This window comes from Petromyzon marinus, chromosome 68 (assembly GCF_048934315.1).
Source record: "Petromyzon marinus isolate PM22_M1 ecotype Great Lakes invasive population chromosome 68, UKy_Petmar_22M1.pri1.0, whole genome shotgun sequence".
NCBI classification, from domain to species: Eukaryota; Metazoa; Chordata; class Hyperoartia; order Petromyzontiformes; family Petromyzontidae; genus Petromyzon; species Petromyzon marinus.
In genome coordinates, this window is record NC_133734.1 from 4,488,586 (window position 1) to 4,508,298 (window position 19,713).

Below are 19,713 nucleotides of genomic sequence, written 5' to 3' on the forward strand. Positions count from 1 at the left end.
CCTATCGTGGTTTTTGAGCTGATCTGGCCCATTCCTTCCAATCACTCCAGACCAGGCATTAGCATAATGACCAACTTGGGCATTAAAGTCACCCAACAAGATTACTCTATCCCGGGGGGCCACTCTAGCCAGCACCTGTGACAGGAGGTCATAGAATGCATCTGACTCATCGGCCTTGCCTGCATCCCTCCATGGATATTCGTCTTCGGTGGGGGCATAAGTAACCACGACCACCACTCCTCGCCTTCGGTTGATGGGAAGGAGAGCCCAAAGTTGCCTGGGGCTTACAGCTTCCCACACCTCACCGCCACGCTCCCATGCCCCCTTCATTATTTTGTTCAGAAGAAGAGTCACTCCTTGTTGTTTGGTGGTCTCCTGCCCCAAGTAGAGGACTGTCCACCCCTCATGGTGGCAGGAGCCAGAACCGGTCCACCGGACCTCCTGAATGCCACAGAGATCCAGCCGGTACCGGTCCAGCTCCCAACAGAGGAGTGGCAGCATCTCCTCCGCAGTGAGCATTCGAACATTCCACGTGGTCACACGAAGTGGCTTTTCATTGTTTCTGGAGGAGCCCCGAGGGTAAAGATTCAATCTCCTGGCTCCGCCAATTGGGGTTTGGCCAGGAGACGTCATAGACGCCTGTCCCCCCCGGGGCCTCGGCACAAGCTTATTAATTAGATATTTTAGATGTGGTTTAGTGGTAAGTTAATTGAAGGTGGAGGGGTTACCAGCCCCTCGCACCCGTCCAGAGCCCCCGTTTAGCCACTGTGGTGGTCACAGATGCCATGAGGGGAGAAGCCAATCGGAATTGGCCCTCCCCCCACAGCACTGTCCACGACAGCGTTGCCCGTCCGGCACCACGATGAGGTAGGGGGTTGTTTTTCCGGACACACAGACACACGCGGAGACACGCGGAGACACGCGGGGACACGCGGGGACACACAGACACACACGGAGACACACGGACACACGCGGAGACACGCGGAGACACGCGGAGACACACGGCGGCCAGACGTGGAGCTACGGACTCCTCCCCCTGCGTTCCCTCCTCACTCACCCCTCCCTCCCCTCCTCCCTCCCCCCTCCTCCCTCCCCCCCCTCCCTCCTCCCCCCCCTCCTCTCCCCCCTCCTCCCTCCCTCCCCCCTCCTCCCTCCCCCCTCCTCCCTCCTCCCCCCCTTCCCTCCTCCTCCCCCCCCCTCCTCCCCCCCTCCTCCCCCCGCCCCACAGGGATGTTCCCCTATGCGATGATCGCCACCTCCGCCCTCTTCTGCTCCCACGACTGGCCCCGGAAGCTCCTTGCGCGCCTCCCAGAATGCACCGCTCCCTGGTGCCGCCCCTTCCTGCTGCCCCCTGGCTGGAGCCCAAGCTGCTTGTACCCGGCCCCGCGGCATTCTGGGAGGGACCTGCCGCCCGCTCCCTCCTCCACCTCCTCCTCTTCCGCCGCGAAGGATTGTGGGGGAGGGAGCGAAGGTGGCGGCACTTCCTGTTCCGCCGCAAAGGATTGTGGGGGAGGGAGGAAAGGCGATGGGCCGCCCACGGTGGCGGGATGGAGGCACAGGGTGGCGGCCGCCTTGATTCTGGTGTTTGCCTGCGAGCAGCTGCTGCTGCCGTACTCACACTTCATCACGAAGGTGAGCGAGTGTGTCTGTGTGTGTGTCTGTGTGTGTGTCTGTGTGTGTGTCTGTGTGTGTGTGTCTGTGTGTCTGTGTGTGTGTCTGTGTGTGTGTTTGTGTGTCTGTGTGTGTGTCTATGTGTGTGTCTGTGTGTGTGTCTGTGTGTCTCTGTGTGTCTCTGTGTGTCTCTGTGTGTCTGTGTGTGTGTGTCTGTGTGTGTGTGTCTGTGTCTGTGTTTGTCTGTGTGTATGTGTATCTGTGTCTGTATGTGTCTTTGTGTGTGTGTGTCTGTGTGTGTGTGTGTCTGTGTGTGTGTCTGTGTGTGTGTCTGTGTGTGTGTGTGTCTGTGTGTCTGTATGTGTGTGTGTGTCTGCGGAGGAGAGGCTGCCACTCCTCTGTCGGGAGCTGGACCGGTACCGCCTGGATCTCTGTGGCATTCAGGAGGTCCAGTGGACCGGTTCTGGCTCCTGCCACCATGAGGGGTGGACAGTCCTCTACTCAGGGCAGCAGACTAGCAAACAACAGGGTGTGGCTCTTCTTTTGAACAAAATAATGAAGGGGGCATGGGAGCGTGGCGGTGAGGTGTGGGAAGCTGTAAGCCCCAGGCTACTTTGGGCTCTCCTTCCCATCAACCGGAGGTGAGGAGTGGTGGTCGTGGTTACTTATGCCCCCACCGAAGACGAACATCCGTGGAGGGATGCAGGCAAAGCCGATGAGTCAGATGCCTTCTATGACCTCCTGTCACAGGTGCTGGCTAAAGTGGCACCTCGGGATAGAGTCATCATGTTGGGTGACTTCAATGCCCGAGTTGGTCATGATGCTGGCACCTGGTCTGGAGTGATTGGAGGGCATGGGCCGGATTAGCTCAATAACAATGGTAGGAGGCTGCTAGATTTTTGTGCAGCCCATGGGCTTGTAATTACCAACACGCTGTTCCGGCATCGGCGCATCCACACAACATCATGGATGCATGCAGGGTCCAAGCAAGAACATCTGCTGGACTACATAGTGACGGACCAGCGGATGCGAGCCCATGTCCTTGACACCAGGACCTACCGTGGAGCTGATCTGCCCTTTGACCATTGACTAGTCATCTGTAAAATGCGCCTGCCATTCTTCCACTCCGGTGGTGGGTGTACACCCAGGACCCCATTCCAACCTAAAGTGGCCTGGTCTCAGTTATCTGATAAAAGTTGGAAGCGAGAATTTCATCATTGCTTGCGGCTGGGATTGGCATCGTCCCTGACTCCTCCTGATGTCAAGGGTAAATGGGCGAGGTTTAGGACTGACTCATGCAGCTGCAATGGCTGCTTTGGGTACGCGGTCCAAACCTCCCCAGAGACCCTGGCTGACAGAGGAGGTGTTCAGGTTGGTTGAGAAAAAGCGACAGGCCCACTGTCATCGGCTACAGAATTTCACGTCAGAGAATGAGGAGGCTTACCGCAGCCTTCGCTCGGAGGTTCGGAGAGCCGTGAGGCGCTGCAAGGATGGGTGGTGGTCGCGGGTTGCTGAGGAGATGGAGTCTGCCTCAGTGGCCCGCGATCACAAATCTCTATTTAACGCCATCAATAAAGTAACCTGCAGCGCCACACCTATTACCATCATTAGGGGAAAAAACGGTGATCCAATCTCCGACCCCCAGGAACAGGTTTGCAGATTTGCTGAACATTTCTGTGAGGTCCTGGGGGAGGGAAAATCCCTCAGCCAGGAAAACATCGTGGCACAAAGTGAGGATCACCCTGCTGAGGCTGCGGTGCCTCAAATATTGGCAGAAGTCACCCACTGTGAGTGGCTGGCTGAGGTGCCATCTGTTGAGGAAGTACTGAAGGCGATCCGGAGTCTGAGACCAGGAAAGGCAGCGGGCAGAGATGATCTCCCAAGCGAAATGCTGAGGGAGGGTGGCGTTTGTGCACAGAATGCCCTATATGACATCATAACAGCAGTCTGGACCACTGGACGGGTTCCGCAGGATTGGAAGGATGCCCTGGTGGTCCCCCTCTTTAAGAAGGCGGACCGCACAGACTGTAACAACTACAGGGACATCTCACTCTCAGTGTGCCAGGAAAGGTCCTGGCAAGGATTATTCAACATCGCCTTGCCAGGCACGCTGAGGAGAGGCTTGCGGAGCCCCAATGCGGTTTCAGGAAAGGGCGGTCCTGCACAGATGCCATATTTTCTGTCCGTCTGCTACAGCAGAGGTGTAGGGAATTCCAACAAGACCTGCATCTCTGCTTTATTGACCTGGTCAAGGCCTATGATACCATCAGTAGGTCTGGGCTCTGGGTTGTTCTTCGTGCTTTTGGAGTCCCTGACCCTCAGCTCACGATCATTAAGGACCTTCATGATGGTGAGCGGGCCCGGATAAACTATGTTGCCGGGAGTCAGAGCCATTCCCTGTACACCTTGGGGTGCGACAGGGATGTCCTCTTGCTCCCACATTATTTAACATCTATTTTGACCACGTAGTTCGTGAAGCCTTCAATAGCTGTAATAGGAGGCTGATTGATGCCCGGGTGCGGTGAAGGGATGGCTCCCTATTGCTCAACCACATTATGTATGCCGATGATTTGGTAATAGCTGCTCATTCAGAGGAAGAGTTGGAGACGCTGCTGCTGAGACTGGAGTGTGCCACTAAGAGATGGGGCCTTACCATCAGCCCCACCAAAACTAAGTACCTGCCTGGGTATGTTGTACCATTGGACACTCCACCCCCACAACTCCCAATCGGTGATGGGGCAGTTGTGGAGAGAGTGGAGAGTTTCCTGGGCAGTGTGCTTATGACTGGCTCAAGTTTAACAGCAGAGGTCTCACTCCGAATCAGTCGTGCGGCAATATCTTTTTATCGGTTGCGTAACGCTGTGTGGAAGCTACCTGGTCTGTCGCTCCGCACAAAGCTTCAGGTCTTCTCGGCCACAGTCATTCCCTCTCTTCTCTACGCTTGTGAAACGTGGACCCCCCTAATGGAACATCTTCGCCGGTCAGAAACATATAGGCTTGCCTGCCTACGATCCATCCTGGGTTTAACCAGGCTGGATTGTGTGAGGAGCCCACAAATCCTTGAAAGATCTGGACAAAGTCCCATCGGTGAAATCCTCGGGCGGGCAAGGCTGCGTTGGCTGGGTCATGTAGCCCGCATGCCCAGCCACCGCATGCCTAAACAGCTTTTGTTCGGCCGGATCGTGGGGGCTAAACGGGCACGGCACGGGCTCGAGAAGAGATGGAGTGATGTGGTACAGGAGGACGTGGAGCTAAGTGGACTTGCTGATGACTGGTACCAGCGGTGTCAAGATCGGCCTCTGTGGAGGAGGCTCGTGAAGGACGCTATTAGGCAGTTGGAGGCAGTCGCCCTCCAACAACAACGGAGGGCGGAGGAGCGACGCTCACAACAGCGAGCGGAGCGCCGGGTGGCTAAAGCACAGCAGGTTGGCACAGTAGGGGGCACAGGTGGTGCATCAGCCAGTCATCTCAGTCAGTCGACCCGTGGCACCTGGGTCTGCCCCGTGGCCTCCTGCCAGCGGGCGTTCGACACTTCACGTGGCCGCAAGGTGCACATGGCCTGGCACAAGCGTCGTGGTGACGTCACCGACACTTAGTGGCGAATGGCGGTTGTTGTTGTTGTGAGTGAGTGTGGTGGTGGTGTAGTAAACATTGCCACGAGAGAGAGACAAAGGCGGCCGGGCGTGGTGCTGGCCACCTACCCCCACTGTGTGTGCCACAGTGCTGGTAGCATTCATAGGCTGCCGCTAATCGCTACTAACAGCACTTGCCCCTACAGCTTGTTAGAGGCTACACGGGGGATCTTTGTCTGTGTGTAGGTTCTACTAACAGCACTTGCCCCTACAGCCTGTTAGAGGCTACATGGGGGATCTTTGTCTGTGTGTAGGTTCTACTAACAGCACTTGCCCCTACAGCCTGCTAGAGGCTACACGGGGAATCTTTGTCAGTGTGTAACTGCTACTACTAACAGCACTTGCCCCTACTGCTTGCTAGAGGCTACACGGGGGATCTTCGCCTGTGTATAGGTGCCACTACTAACCGCACTTGCCCCCACAGCCTGCTAGAGGCTACACGGGGGATCTTTGCCTGTGTATAGGTGCCACTACTAACCGCACTTGCCCCTACAGCCTGCTAGAGGCTACACGGGGGATCTTCGCCTGTGTATAGGTGCCACTACTAACCGCGCTTGCCGCTACAGCCTGCTAGAGGCTACACGGGGGATCTTTGTCTGTGCATAGACACTGCTGCTGCTACTCGCTACTACTAACAGCACTTGCCCCTACAGCCCTGTGAGAGGCTACACGGGGGACCTTTGTCTTTGCCAGGGCTATAACAACTGGACCAATGGGCTGTATGGATACTCGTGGGACATGATGGTTCACAGTCGCTCCCACCAGCACGTGAAGGTTACCTACAGGGATCGTGTCACGGGAAACACGGGATTCCTCAACCCCGGGGTGAGACACCAGTCACTCGCTCAGTCAATCGCTCAGTCACTCAGTCGCTCAGTCACTCACTCGCTCAGTCACTCGCTCAGTCACTCGCTCAGTCACTCGCTCAGTCACTCACTCGCTCAGTCACTCACTCGCTCAGTCAGTCACTCACTCGCTCAGTCACTCACTCGCTCAGTTACTCACTCAGTCACTCGCTCAGTTACTCACTCAGTCAGTCGCTCAGTTAGTCGCTCAGTCACTCGTTCAGTCAGTCGCTCAGTCAGTCGCTCAGTCAGTCGCTCAGTCAGTTGCTCAGTCACTCAGTCAGTCGCTCAGTCGCCCGCGTCTCTCTCCCGCTGCAGGTGTGGACTCAGAAGCAGCGATGGAAGGATCATGCTGACATGCTGTAGCAGTACTCCTTGTATTCTTAGCTCTTTCGGTAAAGTCACGTTGAAGGGAAACAATAATATATTTTATTATTTTATTGTTTCCCTTCAACGTGACTTTACCGAAAGAGCTAAGAATATTAATTACTGCAGTCACGATAAGCTTTAAATCAAAATTCAGTACTCCTTGTATCTAGCCAGTCGCTCAGTCAGTCTCTCAGTCGCTCAGTCAGTCGCTCAGTCAGTCGCTCAGTCAGTCGCTCAGTCAGCCACTCAATCAGTCGCTCGGTCAGTTGCTCAGTCAGTCGCTCAGTCAGTCGCTCAGTCGCTCAGTCGCTCAGTCAGCCGCTCAATCAGTCGCTCGGTCAGTCGCTCAATCAGTCGCTCAGTCAGTCGCTCAGTCAGTCGCTCAGTCGCTCAGCCAGTCGCTCAGTCAGTCACTCGCTCGGTCAGTCGCTCAGTCAGTCGCTCAGTCAGTCGCTCAGTCAGTTGCTCAGTCAGTCGCTCAGTCAGTCGCTCAGTCAGTCGTTCAGTCAGTCGCTCAGTCACTCAGTCACTCGGTCAGTCACTTAGTCACTCAGTCAGTCACTCACTCAGTCGCTCAGTCAGTCGCTCAGTCACTCGTTCAGTCAGTCGCTCAGTCAGTCACTCAGTCAGTCGCTCAGCTGCCCGCGTCTCTCTCCCGCTGCAGGTGTGGACTCAGACGTGGCGATGGAAGGATCATGCTGACATGCTGAAGCAGTACTCCTTGTGTCTAGCCAGTCGCTCAGTCAGTCACTCAGTCAGCCGCTCAGTCAGCCGCTCAATCAGTCGCTCGGTCAGTCGCTCAGTCGCTCAGTCAGTCGCTCAGTCAGTCGCTCAGTCGCTCAGTCAGCCGCTCAATCAGTTGTTCAATCAGTCGCTCAGTCAGTCGCTCAGTCAGTCGCTCGGTCACTCGCTCGGTCAGTCGCTCAGTCAGTCGCTCAGTCAGTTGCTCAGTCACTCAGTCAGTCGCTCAGTCGCCCGCGTCTCTCTCCCGCTGCAGGTGTGGACTCAGACGCGGCGATGGAAGGATCATGCTGACATGCTGAAGCAGTACTCCTTGTGTCTAGCCAGCCGCTCAGTCAGTCGCTCAGTCTCTCAGTCAGTCGCTCAGTTGCTCAGTTGCTCAGTCGCTCGGTGAGTCGCTCAGTCAGTCGCTCAGTCACTCAGTCAGTTGCTCAATCAGTCGCTCAGTCAGTCGCTCGGTCAGTTGCTCAGTCACTCAGTCAGTCGCTCAGCTGCCTTCGTCTCTCTTCCGCTGCAGGTGTGGACTCAGACGCGGCGATGGAAGGATCATGCTGACATGCTGAAGCAGTACTCCTTGTGCCTAGCCAGTCGCTCAGTCAGTCGCTCAGTCGCTCAGTCAGTCGCTCAGTCAGTCGCTCAGTCAGTCGCTCAGTCGCTCAGTCAGTCGCTCAGTCAGTCGCTCAGTCAGTTGCTCAATCACTCAGTCAGTCGCTCAGCTGCCCGCGTCTCTCTCCCGCTGCAGGTGTGGACTCAGACGCGGCGATGGAAGGATCATGCTGACATGCTGAAGCAGTACTCGGTGTGTCTGGCCGAGCGTCTTCGCGAGTTCAACATCAGCGACCCCGAGATCTACTTTGACGTCTGGGTCTCACTCAACGATCGATTCCAGCAGAGGTGCCGGTGTCACCGTCACTACTATCACACTACTATCACTACTATTACACTACTATTACACTATCACTGCTATCACACTACTATCACTACTATTACACTACTACAATGACACTACTATTACTACTATCACACTACTATCACTACTATTACACTACTGCAATTACACTACTATCACTACTATCACACTACTATCACAATACTATCACTACTATCACACTACTATCACTACTATCACAATACTATCACTACTATCACACTACTATCACTACTATTACACTACTATTACACTATCACTACTATCACAATACAATCACTACTATTACACTATCACTACTATCACACTACTATCACTACTATTACACTACTATTACACTATCACTACTCTCACAATACTATCACTACTATCACACTACTATCACTACTATCACAATACTATCACTACTATCACACTACTATCACTACTATTACACTACTATCACTACTATCACACTACTATCACTACTATTACACTAATATTACACTATCACTACTATCACACTACTATCACTACTATCACACTACTATCACTACTATTACACTACTATTACACTATCACTACTCTCACAATACTATCACTACTATCACACTACTATCACTACTATTACACTACTATCACTATCACACTACTATCACTACTATTACACTAATATTACACTATCACTACTATCACACTACTATCACTACTATCGCACTACTATCACTACTATAGCACTACTATCACTACTATCACACTACTATCACTACTATTACACTACTATTACACTAATATTACACTATCACTACTATCACACTACTATCACTACTATCACACTACTATCACTACTATTACACTACTATTACACTATCACTACTCTCACAATACTATCACTACTATCACACTACTATCACTACTATCACAATACTATCACTACTATCACACTACTATCACTACTATTACACTACTATCACTACTATTACACTACTATCACTACTATTACACTACTATTACTACTATCACTTATTATTACACTACTACAATTACACTACTATCACTACTACTATCACTAATATCACTACTATTACACTACTATCACTACTACTATCACTACTATTACACTACTATCACTACTATTACACTATTATCACTACTATCACTACTATTACACTACTATTACACTATCACTACTATCACTACTATTACACTACTACCACACTAATATCACTACTATTACACTACTATCACTACTACTATTACACTACTATCACTACTATTACACTACTATCACTACTACTATCACTACTAGTATCACTACTATTACACTACTATTACACTACTATCACTACTATTACACTATTATCACTACTATCACTACTATTACACTATCACTACTACCACACTACTATCACTACTATTACACTACTATCACTACTACTATCACTACTACTATTACACTACTATCACTACTATTACACTACTATCACTACTATTACACTACTATCACTACTATAACACTACTATTACACTACTATCACTACTGTTACACTACCATCACTACTAAATTACACTAATATCACTACTACTATTACACTACTACTATTACACTACTATCACTGCTATCACTTCGAACACGGTCAGAGGGCCGAGTTCGATTCCCGCTCACGGCCAACACCACTCAGTGACGATTCTCTGAACCGGTCCTGGACCTCCGCTAGGTTGACTCAGCCTCAAATGAGTACCTGGTGTAGCTGTGTGTAGTAAACATCTCTACACTGCCCCTACAGCCCTGCTAGAGGCTACCCGGGGGGATCTTTGTGTGTAGCTGCACTTGCCTCCACCAACCCACCCACTCCACCCACTCCATCCACCCACCCACTCACCCTCCCACCCACTCACCCACTCACTCACCCACTCACTCACCCACCCCACCACTCACCCACCCACTCAATCACTCACCCACCCACTCACTCACCCACTCACCCCCCCACCCACTCACCCACTCACTCACCAACTCACCCACCCCACCCAACCACTCACTCACCCACCCACTCAATCACTCACCCCCCCACTCACCCCCCCACCCACCCACCCACCCACTCACTCACCCACTCACCCCCCCACTCACCCACTCACTCACCCACCCACCCACCCACCCCCCCACTCACCCACCCACCCACTCACCCACCGCCCCACCCACCCACTCACCGACTCACTCACCCACTCACCCACTCACTCACCCATCCACTCACCCACCCACCCCCCCACTCACCCACTCACCCACCCACCCCCCCACTCACCCACTCACCCACCCAATCACCCACCCACTCACTCACCCACCCACCCCCCCACTCACTCACCCACCCACCCACCCACTCACCCACCCACTCATCCACCCACTCATCCACCCCCCCACCCACCCAGGCTCTACGACCCACGTGTCGACATTCTGCGAGCCGATTGGTCGCCCTTCCGTCCAACCCCGTGGCTGCTGCCGCTGCTGGTGGAGCTATCACCATGGCGACGGCGTCTCGCCGAGATCGAGGGTCGCCTTGGCAACGGAACCGAAGTCGTCTTCATAGCGGACTTCCCTGGTTAGTGGGTGGATGAGTGGGTGGGTCAGTGGGTTAGTGGGTGGGTGGGTGAGTGAGTGGGTGGGTCAGTGGGTGGGTGGGTGGGTGAGTCAGTGGGTGGGTCAGTGGGTTAGTGGGTGGGTGGGTGAGTGAGTGGTTGGGTCAGTGGGTTAGTGGGTGTTTGGGTGGGTGAGTGAGTGGGTGAGTGAGTGGGTGGGTCAGTGGGTGAGTGGGTGGGTCAGTGGGTTAGTGGGTGGGTGGGTGGATGAGTGAGTGAGTGAGTGGGTGGGTGGGTGGGTGAGTGGGTGGGTTAGTGGGTGTTTGGGTGGGTGAGTGAATGGGTGAGTGAGTGAGTGGGTGGGTCAGTGGGTGAGTGAGTGGGTGGGTGGGTCAGTGGGTTAGTGGGTGAGTGGGTGAGTGGGTCGGTGGGTTAGTGGGTGGGTGAGTGAGTGGGTGAGTGGGAGTGGGTGGGTGAGTAGGTGAGTGGGTGGGTGGGTGAGTGGGTGGGTGGGTGAGTGAGTGGGTGGGTGGGTCAGTGGGTAAGTGGGTGGGTGAGTGAGTGGGTGGGTTGGTGGGTGAGTGGGTGGGTGGCTGTGTGGGTGGCTGTGTGGGTGGGTTGGCATGTTTTTGTGTCAAGATCGGCCTCTGTGGAGGAGGCTCGTGAAGGACGCTACTGGGCAGTTGGAGGCAGTCGCCCTCCAACAACAACGGAGGGCGGAGGAGCGACGCTCACAACAACGAGCGGAGCGCCGGGTGGTTAAAGCACAGCGAATTGGCACAGTAGGGGGCACAGGTGGTGCATCAGCCAGTCATCTCAGTCAGTCCCGTGACCTCCTGCCAGCGGGCATTCGACACTTCACGTGATAGCCTCAGAGTGCATAGGTGCTGCTACTCCTAACAGCACTTGCCCCTACAGCCCTGTTAGAGGCTACCTGGGGACCTTTGTCTGTGTTTGTGTAACAACACTTGCCCCTACAGCCCTGCTAGAGGCTACCTGGGGGATCTTTGTGTGTGGTTTAAATTTTGACTTCGTAATCTTTGGTCCGCTAAAGTCACGTAGATAGGAAAATAACATTTAAAATGCAATCACGTTTTTTTTTTAATAAATTAAAAAATAAATTGTAAAATACAATTAAAAATAAATTAAAATTCAAATGAAATTAAAATAAAATTTAAAATAAAAAAAAAATTATGCGTGCAATTTTAAATCAATTAAAAATAAAAGCAAAAACCATTTCTCTTTAATTTCGTTTCATTTTTATTTTATTTTCTACCGACGTCACTTTACCTGAAAGAATCAAACCCGTTAATTCCTGCAGTCACCAAAGTTTTAAGTCAAAATTTGTTAAATAAAATGTAGCCCCTCCCATCTCCCTCCCCCCCCACTCCTCCCCCCTCCCCCTCACTACTCCCCCCCCCACTCCTTCTACCCCCTCCCCCCCCACTCCTCCCCCCACTTCTCCCCCCCCTCCCCCCCCCTACTTCTACCCCCTGCCCCCCCACTCCTCCCCCCCACTCCTCCCCCCTCCCTCCCACTCCTCCCCCCTCCTCCCCCCTCACCCCTCCCCCCCCAGGGCTGCACCTCGAGAATTTCGTCGGAGCGGACCTGGAGGCGGCCCGCATCACGGTGCTGAGCGGCGCCGTCACCGTGGAGACCGTCGCCACGGCGACCAACGTCACCCTGGGCGAGGGGGAGAGCACTGAGGTGATGGGGGCGGGGCCTCGTGGTTGGGGGCGGGGCCTCGTGGTTGGGGGCGGGGCCTCGTGGTTGATTGGGGGGGTGGCCTCGTGGTCGGGGGGGGGCCTCGTGGTTGATTGGGGGGGGGGGCGGAGCCTCGTGGTGGGTGGGGTCTTGTGATGGAGGGGCGGAGCCTCGTGGTTGGGGGGGGGGCCTCGTGTGTGTGTGTGGTGAGTCTATGGGTCTCTGTGTGAGTCTATGGGTCTCTGTGTGAGTCTATGGGTCTCTGTGTGAGTCTACGGGTCTCTGTGTGAGCCTATGGGTCTCTGTGTGAGTCTATGGGTCTCTGTGTGAGTCTGTGAGTGTCTGTGTGAGTCTGGGGGTCTCTGTGTGTGTGTGGTGAATCTATGAGTCTCTGTGTGAGTCTATGAGTCTCTGTGTGAGTCTATGAGTCTCTGTGTGAGTCTATGGGTCTCTGTGTGAGTCTATGAGTCTCTGTGTGAGTCTATGGGTCTATGTGTGAGTCTACGGGTCTCTGTGTGAGTCTACGGGTCTCTGTGTGAGTCTACGGGTCTCTGTGTGAGCCTATGGGTCTCTGTGTGAGTCTATGGGTCTCTGTGTGAGTCTGTGAGTGTCTGTGTGAGTCTGGGGGTCTCTGTGTGTGTGTGGTGAATCTATGAGTCTCTGTGTGAGTCTATGAGTCTCTGTGTGAGTCTATGAGTCTCTGTGTGAGCCTATGGGTCTCTGTGTGAGTCTATGGGTCTCTGTGTGAGTCTGTGAGTGTCTGTGTGAGTCTGGGGGTCTCTGTGTGTGTGTGGTGAAGCTATGAGTCTCTGTGTGAGTCTATGAGTCTCTGTGTGAGTCTATGAGTCTCTGTGTGAGTCTATGGGTCTCTGTGTGAGTCTATGAGTCTGTGTGTGAGTCTATGGGTCTATGTGTGAGTCTACGGGTCTCTGTGTGAGTCTACGGGTCTCTGTGTGAGCCTATGGGTCTCTGTGTGAGTCTATGGGTCTGTGTGTGTGTGTGTGGTGAATCTATGAGTCTCTGTGTGAGCCTATGGGTCTCTGTGTGAGTCTATGAGTCTCTGTGTGAGTCTATGAGTCTCTGTGTGAGTCTATGGGTCTCTGTGTGAGTCTATGGGTCTATGTGTGAGTCTATGAGTCTCTGTGTGAGTCTATGGGTCTCTGTGTGAGTCTATGAGTCTCTGTGTGAGTCTATGGGTCTATGTGTGAGTCTACGGGTCTCTGTGTGAGTCTTTGAGTGTCTGTGTGAGTCTATGGGTCTCTGTGTGATGAGTCTATGGGTCTCTGTGTGAGTCTATGGGTCTCTGTGTGATTCTATGGGTCTCTGTGTGAGTCTATGGGTCTCTGTGTGAGTCTATGGGTCTCTGTGTGAGTCTATGGGTCTCTGTGAGTCTATGGGTCTCTGTGAGAGTCTATGAGTCTCTGTGAGAGTCTATGAGCCTCTGTGTGAGTCTATGAGTCTCTGTGTGAGTCTATGAGTCTCTGTGTGAGTCTATGAGTCTCTGTGAGTCTATGGGTCTCTGTGAGTCTATGGGTCTCTGTGAGAGTCTATGGGTCTCTGTGTGAGTCTATGAGCCTCTGTGTGAGTCTATGAGTCTCTGTGTGTCTATGAGTCTCTGTGTGAGTCTATGGGTCTCCGTGTGTCTCTGTAGGTACCTAGCGGTGCATTCCACAGAGTCTACACAGTCTCAGAGGGTCCCAGCTGCTACCTGTACGAGTACGAGAACCATCTATGGGTCTGTGTGTGTGGTGAATCTATGAGTCTCTGTGTGAGTCTATGGGTCTCTGTGTGAGTCTATGAGTCTATGGGTCTCTGCGTGTGTGTGTGGTGAGTCTATGGGTCTCTGTGTGAGTCTATGAGTCTATGGGTCTCTGTGTGAGTCTATGAGTCTCTGTGTGAGTCTATGGGTCTCTGTGTGAGTCTATGGGTCTCTGTGTGTCTCTGTAGGTACCTAACGGGGCGTTCCACAGAGTCTACACAGTCTCAGAGGGTCCCAGCTGCTACCTGTACGAGTACGAGAACCATCTATGGGTCTGTGTGTGTGGTGAATCTATGAGTCTCTGTGTGAGTCTATGGGTCTCTGTGTGACTCTATGAGTCTATGGGTCTCTGCGTGTGTGTGTGGTGAGTCTATGGGTCTCTGTGTGAGTCTATGAGTCTATGGGTCTCTGTGTGAGTCTATGAGTCTCTGTGTGAGTCTATGGGTCTCTGTGTGAGTCTATGGGTCTCTGTGTGTCTCTGTAGGTACCTAGCGGGGCGTTCCACAGAGTCTACACAGTCTCAGAGGGTCCCAGCTGCTACCTGTACGAGTACGAGAACCATCTATGGGTCTGTGTGTGTGGTGAATCTATGAGTCTCTGTGTGAGTCTATGGGTCTCTGTGTGAGTCTATGAGTCTATGGGTCTCTGCGTGTGTGTGTGGTGAGTCTATGGGTCTCTGTGTGAGTCTATGAGTCTATGGGTCTCTGTGTGAGTCTATGAGTCTCTGTGTGAGTCTATGGGTCTCTGTGTGAGTCTATGGGTCTCTGTGTGTCTCTGTAGGTACCTAGCGGGGCGTTCCACAGAGTCTACACAGTCTCAGAGGGTCCCAGCTGCTACTTGTACGAGTACGAGAACCGCACCGAGGCTGAGATGGTCCGACACACTCGCAGACTGCTGGAGGCCTGGCAAGCACGTGGTACACGGGGGGAGGGGGGGGGAGAGGGGGGGGAGGTACTCTTAGATAATAGGATATCTCTGTCTCTCTCTCTGTCTCTCTCTCTCTCTCTGTCTCTCTCTGTTTCTCTCTGTCTGTGTCTCTCTCCGTCTGTCTCTGTCTCTCTCTGTGTGTGTCTCTCTCTCTGTGTCTCTCTCTGTCTCTCTCTGTCTCTCTCTCTCTGTCTCTCTCTGTTTCTCTGTCTCTCTCTGTCTCTCTGTGTCTCACTCTCTGTCTCTCTGTCTCTCTCTGTGTCTGTCTCTCACTGTGTCTCTCTGTCTGTGTCTCTCTCTCTGTCTCTCTCTCTGTCTCTCTCTCTGTGTCTCACTCTCTGTCTCTCTCTGTCTCTCTGTCTCTCTCTGTGTCTGTCTCTCACTGTGTCTCTCTGTCTGTGTCTCTGTCTCTCTGTCTGTGTCTCACTGTCTCCCCGTCCGTCCCCCGTCTCTCCGCCAGAATCCGACGTCCCAGCCGGCCCCCCGCTGGACTCAGCGTGGCTCTCCGCGGAGATCGCGACCATCCTGAACGACGCCGCCGCCGCCGCCACGGACGGCGTCCAGCAGCATCAGCAGCATGGAGCGGGGGCAGAGGGGGCGGTTGGAGGAGCGGGGGGAGGAGCGGGGGGAGGAGAGGGGGGAGCAGAGGAGGGGGGGGGAGCTCCGGATTGGAGGGTCGAGGCGCTCCTGCGGAGGTTCGCGGCCGAGGAGAGTCGCTCGAGGCGGCGGGGAGAGCCGCTCCGGCAGCGGGCCGCGAGATTCCTCCACAAGAAATTCTTCGTCTTTCGCAAGAGGTGGGGGGGGGGGGGTGGGGGGGTGGAAGTGGGGGGGGTGGTGGGGGGGGTGAGTGGGGGAGTGGGTGGTGGACCCACGGTCGTCGATATTTTCTCACCGTGTCCCCCCCCCCCCACACCCCCCCCCCCCCACCACAGCCTGCTCAAGACGGCGTTTGCCGTGAGGAACCTCCTCCTCGGCCGCCCCTCGGCCGCTCAGCTCCAGTGGGAGGACGACCTCGCGGGCGCGGGCGGAGCGCAGCGCCCCTCACGCAGCGAACTATGAGGGTAGCACACGCGTGTCCTAGTAGCTAGAGTAACACGCGTGTCCTAGTAGCTAGAGTAACACGCGTGTCCTGGTAGCTAGAGTAACGCCCGTGTCCTGGTAGCTAGAGTAACACGCGTGTCCTAGTAGCTAGAGTAACACGCGTGTCCTAGTAGCTAGAGTAACACGCGTGTCCTAGTAGCTAGAGTAACACGCGTGTCCTAGTAGCTAGAGTAACACGTGCGTGTCCTGGTAGCTAGAGTAACACGTGCGTGTCCTGGTAGCTAGAGTAACACGTGCGTGTCCTGGTAGCTAGAGTAGCACATGTTACTCTAGCTACTAGGGTGTGCATGTGTTACTCTAGCTACCAGGACACACATGTAACACATGTGTTACCCTAGCTACTAGGGTGTGCATGTGTAGTGGGTCCAAGGAGAGTGGAGGCGGCTTGTAGAGGCAACAGTAACGATCCCTATAACACAAAGGGGGTAGCGGCCCCTACACCCAATACCCTGGGGAGGTTTATCCTCCGGGCTAGCGTGCCCCAATCACTGGGGCTACGTTCTCTCAGCCCTCGGGCTAGGGGGACCTAGGGGAGCCCGACCCGACCCAGCCAAGGTCCTCGGGTCCCGGGGGTTCCCAGGGTCCTAGCCTAAGCGGTTCTGCAGTCTTCGGCTTGACGACGACTGCCGGAACCCGTCCCGAGGGTCCGGCTTTTATACCCGTTCTAGGGTGCCTCTCCGCCCCGAGCCACGCCTCCCTTCCGGAACTTTCCAGGGGGCTCTGGGACATCCCCCCCCAGCCCCTCTCGTGGGGTCTGGGGAGCCCTATTTGCCCATCTTACCCATTCAGTATACCACCCCCTATTGGCACATGTCTGCTACTACAGGTAAGGATGAATGGGAAATGTACGCAGTGCCCAACCATGCCACTACATCACCCCCCCCACTCTTCCCCCCTTGCAGCATTCAGCCGTCCCGGCTGCCAACGTACCCCCAAGAGACGTCAGCAAAGTGTGTAACCACGTGTGCCTCAATAAAACAAAAAATGGCAACGGCAACAAACCGAGTGTTCCCGCTTAAATACCCCGACCCAGTCTTGATTTGAAGCCAAGCACAGCACCCTTCAACGCAGTCCTTTGCTAGACGCACGAAGGCCCCGCGGGCGTTCGTTAGCCAGCCGACGTGCTTCCGAATTGTGTTTCGCAGCCTCCCGCGCATCCACCAACCTCTGGACATTGGAACGAATGTGTGTCGGCGATTTTAGACTACCATACGTTCGGTAGAATGCCGAGAACCCCTTTGCCGCACGAAGTGCCTTTCTGGACGCGCGTGCCAGGACACCGGGGATATTTCAAGTTTCATTTATTAGGTACAGCCCTGTGAGCCATGCGGCTCTTAAGTCGGGTGCAACCGCAACAAACTAAATTTGAACACAGGACATCTTAAAGTGACGACGCGTAACAGAAACACCCTGGAATAAACCAGCAAATATTCCACGCACAAAAAAAAACTTGTTGAAAACGCTGTGTGCAAAAATCAACGTGGTGCAAGTCAACAACAACAATCATAAGACAATTTAGATTAACCATGTGTTTTCGAATCACCAAAATAAAGCAATAAAAACGATTTTTTGATTTAAAGCTTTTGTGACTGCAGAGATTCATATTCTTGGTTCTTTCGGTAAAGTCACCACGTAGAAGGGAAACAATAAAATAATAAAATATATATAAAACAATCAAATTCTCACGACGTTTCGACTGCAACACAATCAGGAGTCGAGAAAGAGTGGGAGGAGTCGAGAGAGTGGGAGGAGTAGAGAGTGGGAGGAGTCTAGAGAGAGTGGGAGGAGTCTAGAGAGAGTGGGAGGAGTCTAGAGAGTGGGAGGAGTCTAGAGAGTGGGAGGAGTCTAGAGAGTAGAGAGTGGGAGGAGTAGAGAGAGAGTGGGAGGAGTCTAGAGAGTGGGAGGAGTAGAGAGAGTCGGAGGAGTCTAGAGAGTGGGAGGAGTCTAGAGAGAGTGGGAGGAGTCTAGAGTAGAGATGATTGCTTGTGTTGCAGTCGAAACGTCGTGAGAATTTCATTGTTTCATGTTTGTATTATTTTATTATTTCCCTTCTTACGCGGTGGTGACTTTACCGAAAGAACCAAGAATATAAAAACAATGTCGGGTCCCATTTGATCTGCGACTTCACACCTGGTGGCTCAGCATTCAGGTGAGCGTTCAGTACAGGCGTCTCGACCATGCCGCCCGTGTGCGGGCAATGTGGCGAGGTACGAATCTTGTGCGTGCCCGGCGGGGTTGCACACGGTCCCGCAGCAAGGTAGACAAGAGATGATTCCCTTGATCGGTCAGCAGCCGTTCGGGAGCGCCCTTAATCCAGGCCCCGGAGAAAGGCCTCCGTGATGGCTGCTGCCGATTGGTTGGGGAGTGGCCCAATGCCATGGGATATCGAGTGAAGTATTCCACCCCAAGCAGCAGGTACTTAAATTTTGATTGAAAGCTTTCGTGACTGCAGTGATTCACATTCTTGGTTCTTTCGGTAAAGTCACGTTATTTTATCGTTACCCTTCTACGTGGTGACTTTACCGAAAGAACCAAGAATATGAATCACTGCAGTCACGAAAGCTTTAAATCATATATATTTTATTATTTTTGTTGTTTCCCTTCAACGTGGTGACTTTACCGAAAGAACCAAGAATATACAGCTGGTACTTGTCACCCCGGGTTAGTGGCAGAAAATGGCCCCCCAAAAATGCCCAGCGGGACGACACGCGACTGGCTTGCACTGGGCGCAGCCCTGGAACAAGTCGGCCACCTCCCTTGCCGTGCCCGGCCAGAATAAGTCCCGCTGAAGCATGGCAAGGGTCTTTGCGAGTACCCAAATGCAGGAGGTGCTCGTGAGTAGCCCCCCCCCCTCCCCCGCACACAGCCTTGCCCCGTAGGGAAGTGGGCACCGACAATTTTGACTTTTTTTCTGCGAGCAGCTGCCCCAGCTCATGAGGAGGCCGTCCCGCACGGCTTCAAGAGACGGGGCCGCCGCCGACCTCTGTCCCCGCACGCGGACTCGGCAACGCGACCGGCCGAAATTTAAGAAGGGAAACGTCTTTCCGTTCGGAGACGTCCACCGGTCACCCAAACTCGGGGGGGCCCAGCGATGCGTCCTGCGTGCGACGGGCACCTCGCGGGGGGTGGGGGGGGGGCCGACCGCAGCCTCGGCTGCCGCAGCGAGGGGGTGCAGGCGAGCCCGCGGCCGGTCGCTTGCAACGCCCCCGAACCCGGGGAGCACGCCGCGGCCGCCCGGTCAGCCGGCGGTCGCGGCAGCGCGTCGGCGTTGCCGTGTCGGGGGGAACCGCCCTCGACGGCGGGGTCGCCGCGAGCGAACGGTCCGGGAGGACCTCGAGCCGGCGGGGACGGCCGACCGGAGCGGCCGGGTCGGCTCGCGATGCCGCGTGTGGAGGCGCCAGCGTGGTTAATCCCAACGCACGGTGAAGCGCCCCGCCGTACAGGCGCGGCCTGTAACGCCGAACACACAAAAAAAAAACCCGACATCGTTAAACCTCCCTTTGCCCCGGCAGCGTCTCGCCGTCCCCGGGTCGGGGGGGGGGGGGG

General features: G+C 54.2%; 1 protein-coding gene across 5 annotated transcripts in view; it reads left to right on the forward strand.

Annotated features, from left to right (window-relative positions):
- GGCX (gamma-glutamyl carboxylase) overlaps positions 1-17,732 on the forward strand; it is a 31,983-nt gene extending 14,251 nt beyond the window's left edge. Inside the window, exons 8-16 of one of the 5 annotated variants that reach the window (XM_032978716.2) lie at positions 1,229-1,632; positions 5,937-6,068; positions 7,941-8,092; positions 10,530-10,699; positions 12,253-12,383; positions 14,920-15,055; positions 15,527-15,860; positions 15,999-16,127; positions 17,070-17,732. In XM_032978716.2, coding sequence (XP_032834607.2) covers positions 1,229-1,632; positions 5,937-6,068; positions 7,941-8,092; positions 10,530-10,699; positions 12,253-12,383; positions 14,920-15,055; positions 15,527-15,860; positions 15,999-16,125 — 1,586 coding nt within the window. In that variant the 3' untranslated portion in view covers positions 16,126-16,127; positions 17,070-17,732. Of the gene's footprint in view, positions 1-1,228; positions 1,633-5,936; positions 6,069-7,940; positions 8,093-10,529; positions 10,700-12,252; positions 12,384-14,031; positions 14,301-14,327; positions 14,593-14,623; positions 14,895-14,919; positions 15,056-15,526; positions 15,861-15,998 lie in introns of those variants that run through there. The other 4 variants (XM_032978717.2, XM_076054796.1, XM_076054798.1 and 1 more) reach the window with 4 other exon arrangements.
- The last annotated feature ends 1,981 nt before the right edge of the window (positions 17,733-19,713 follow it).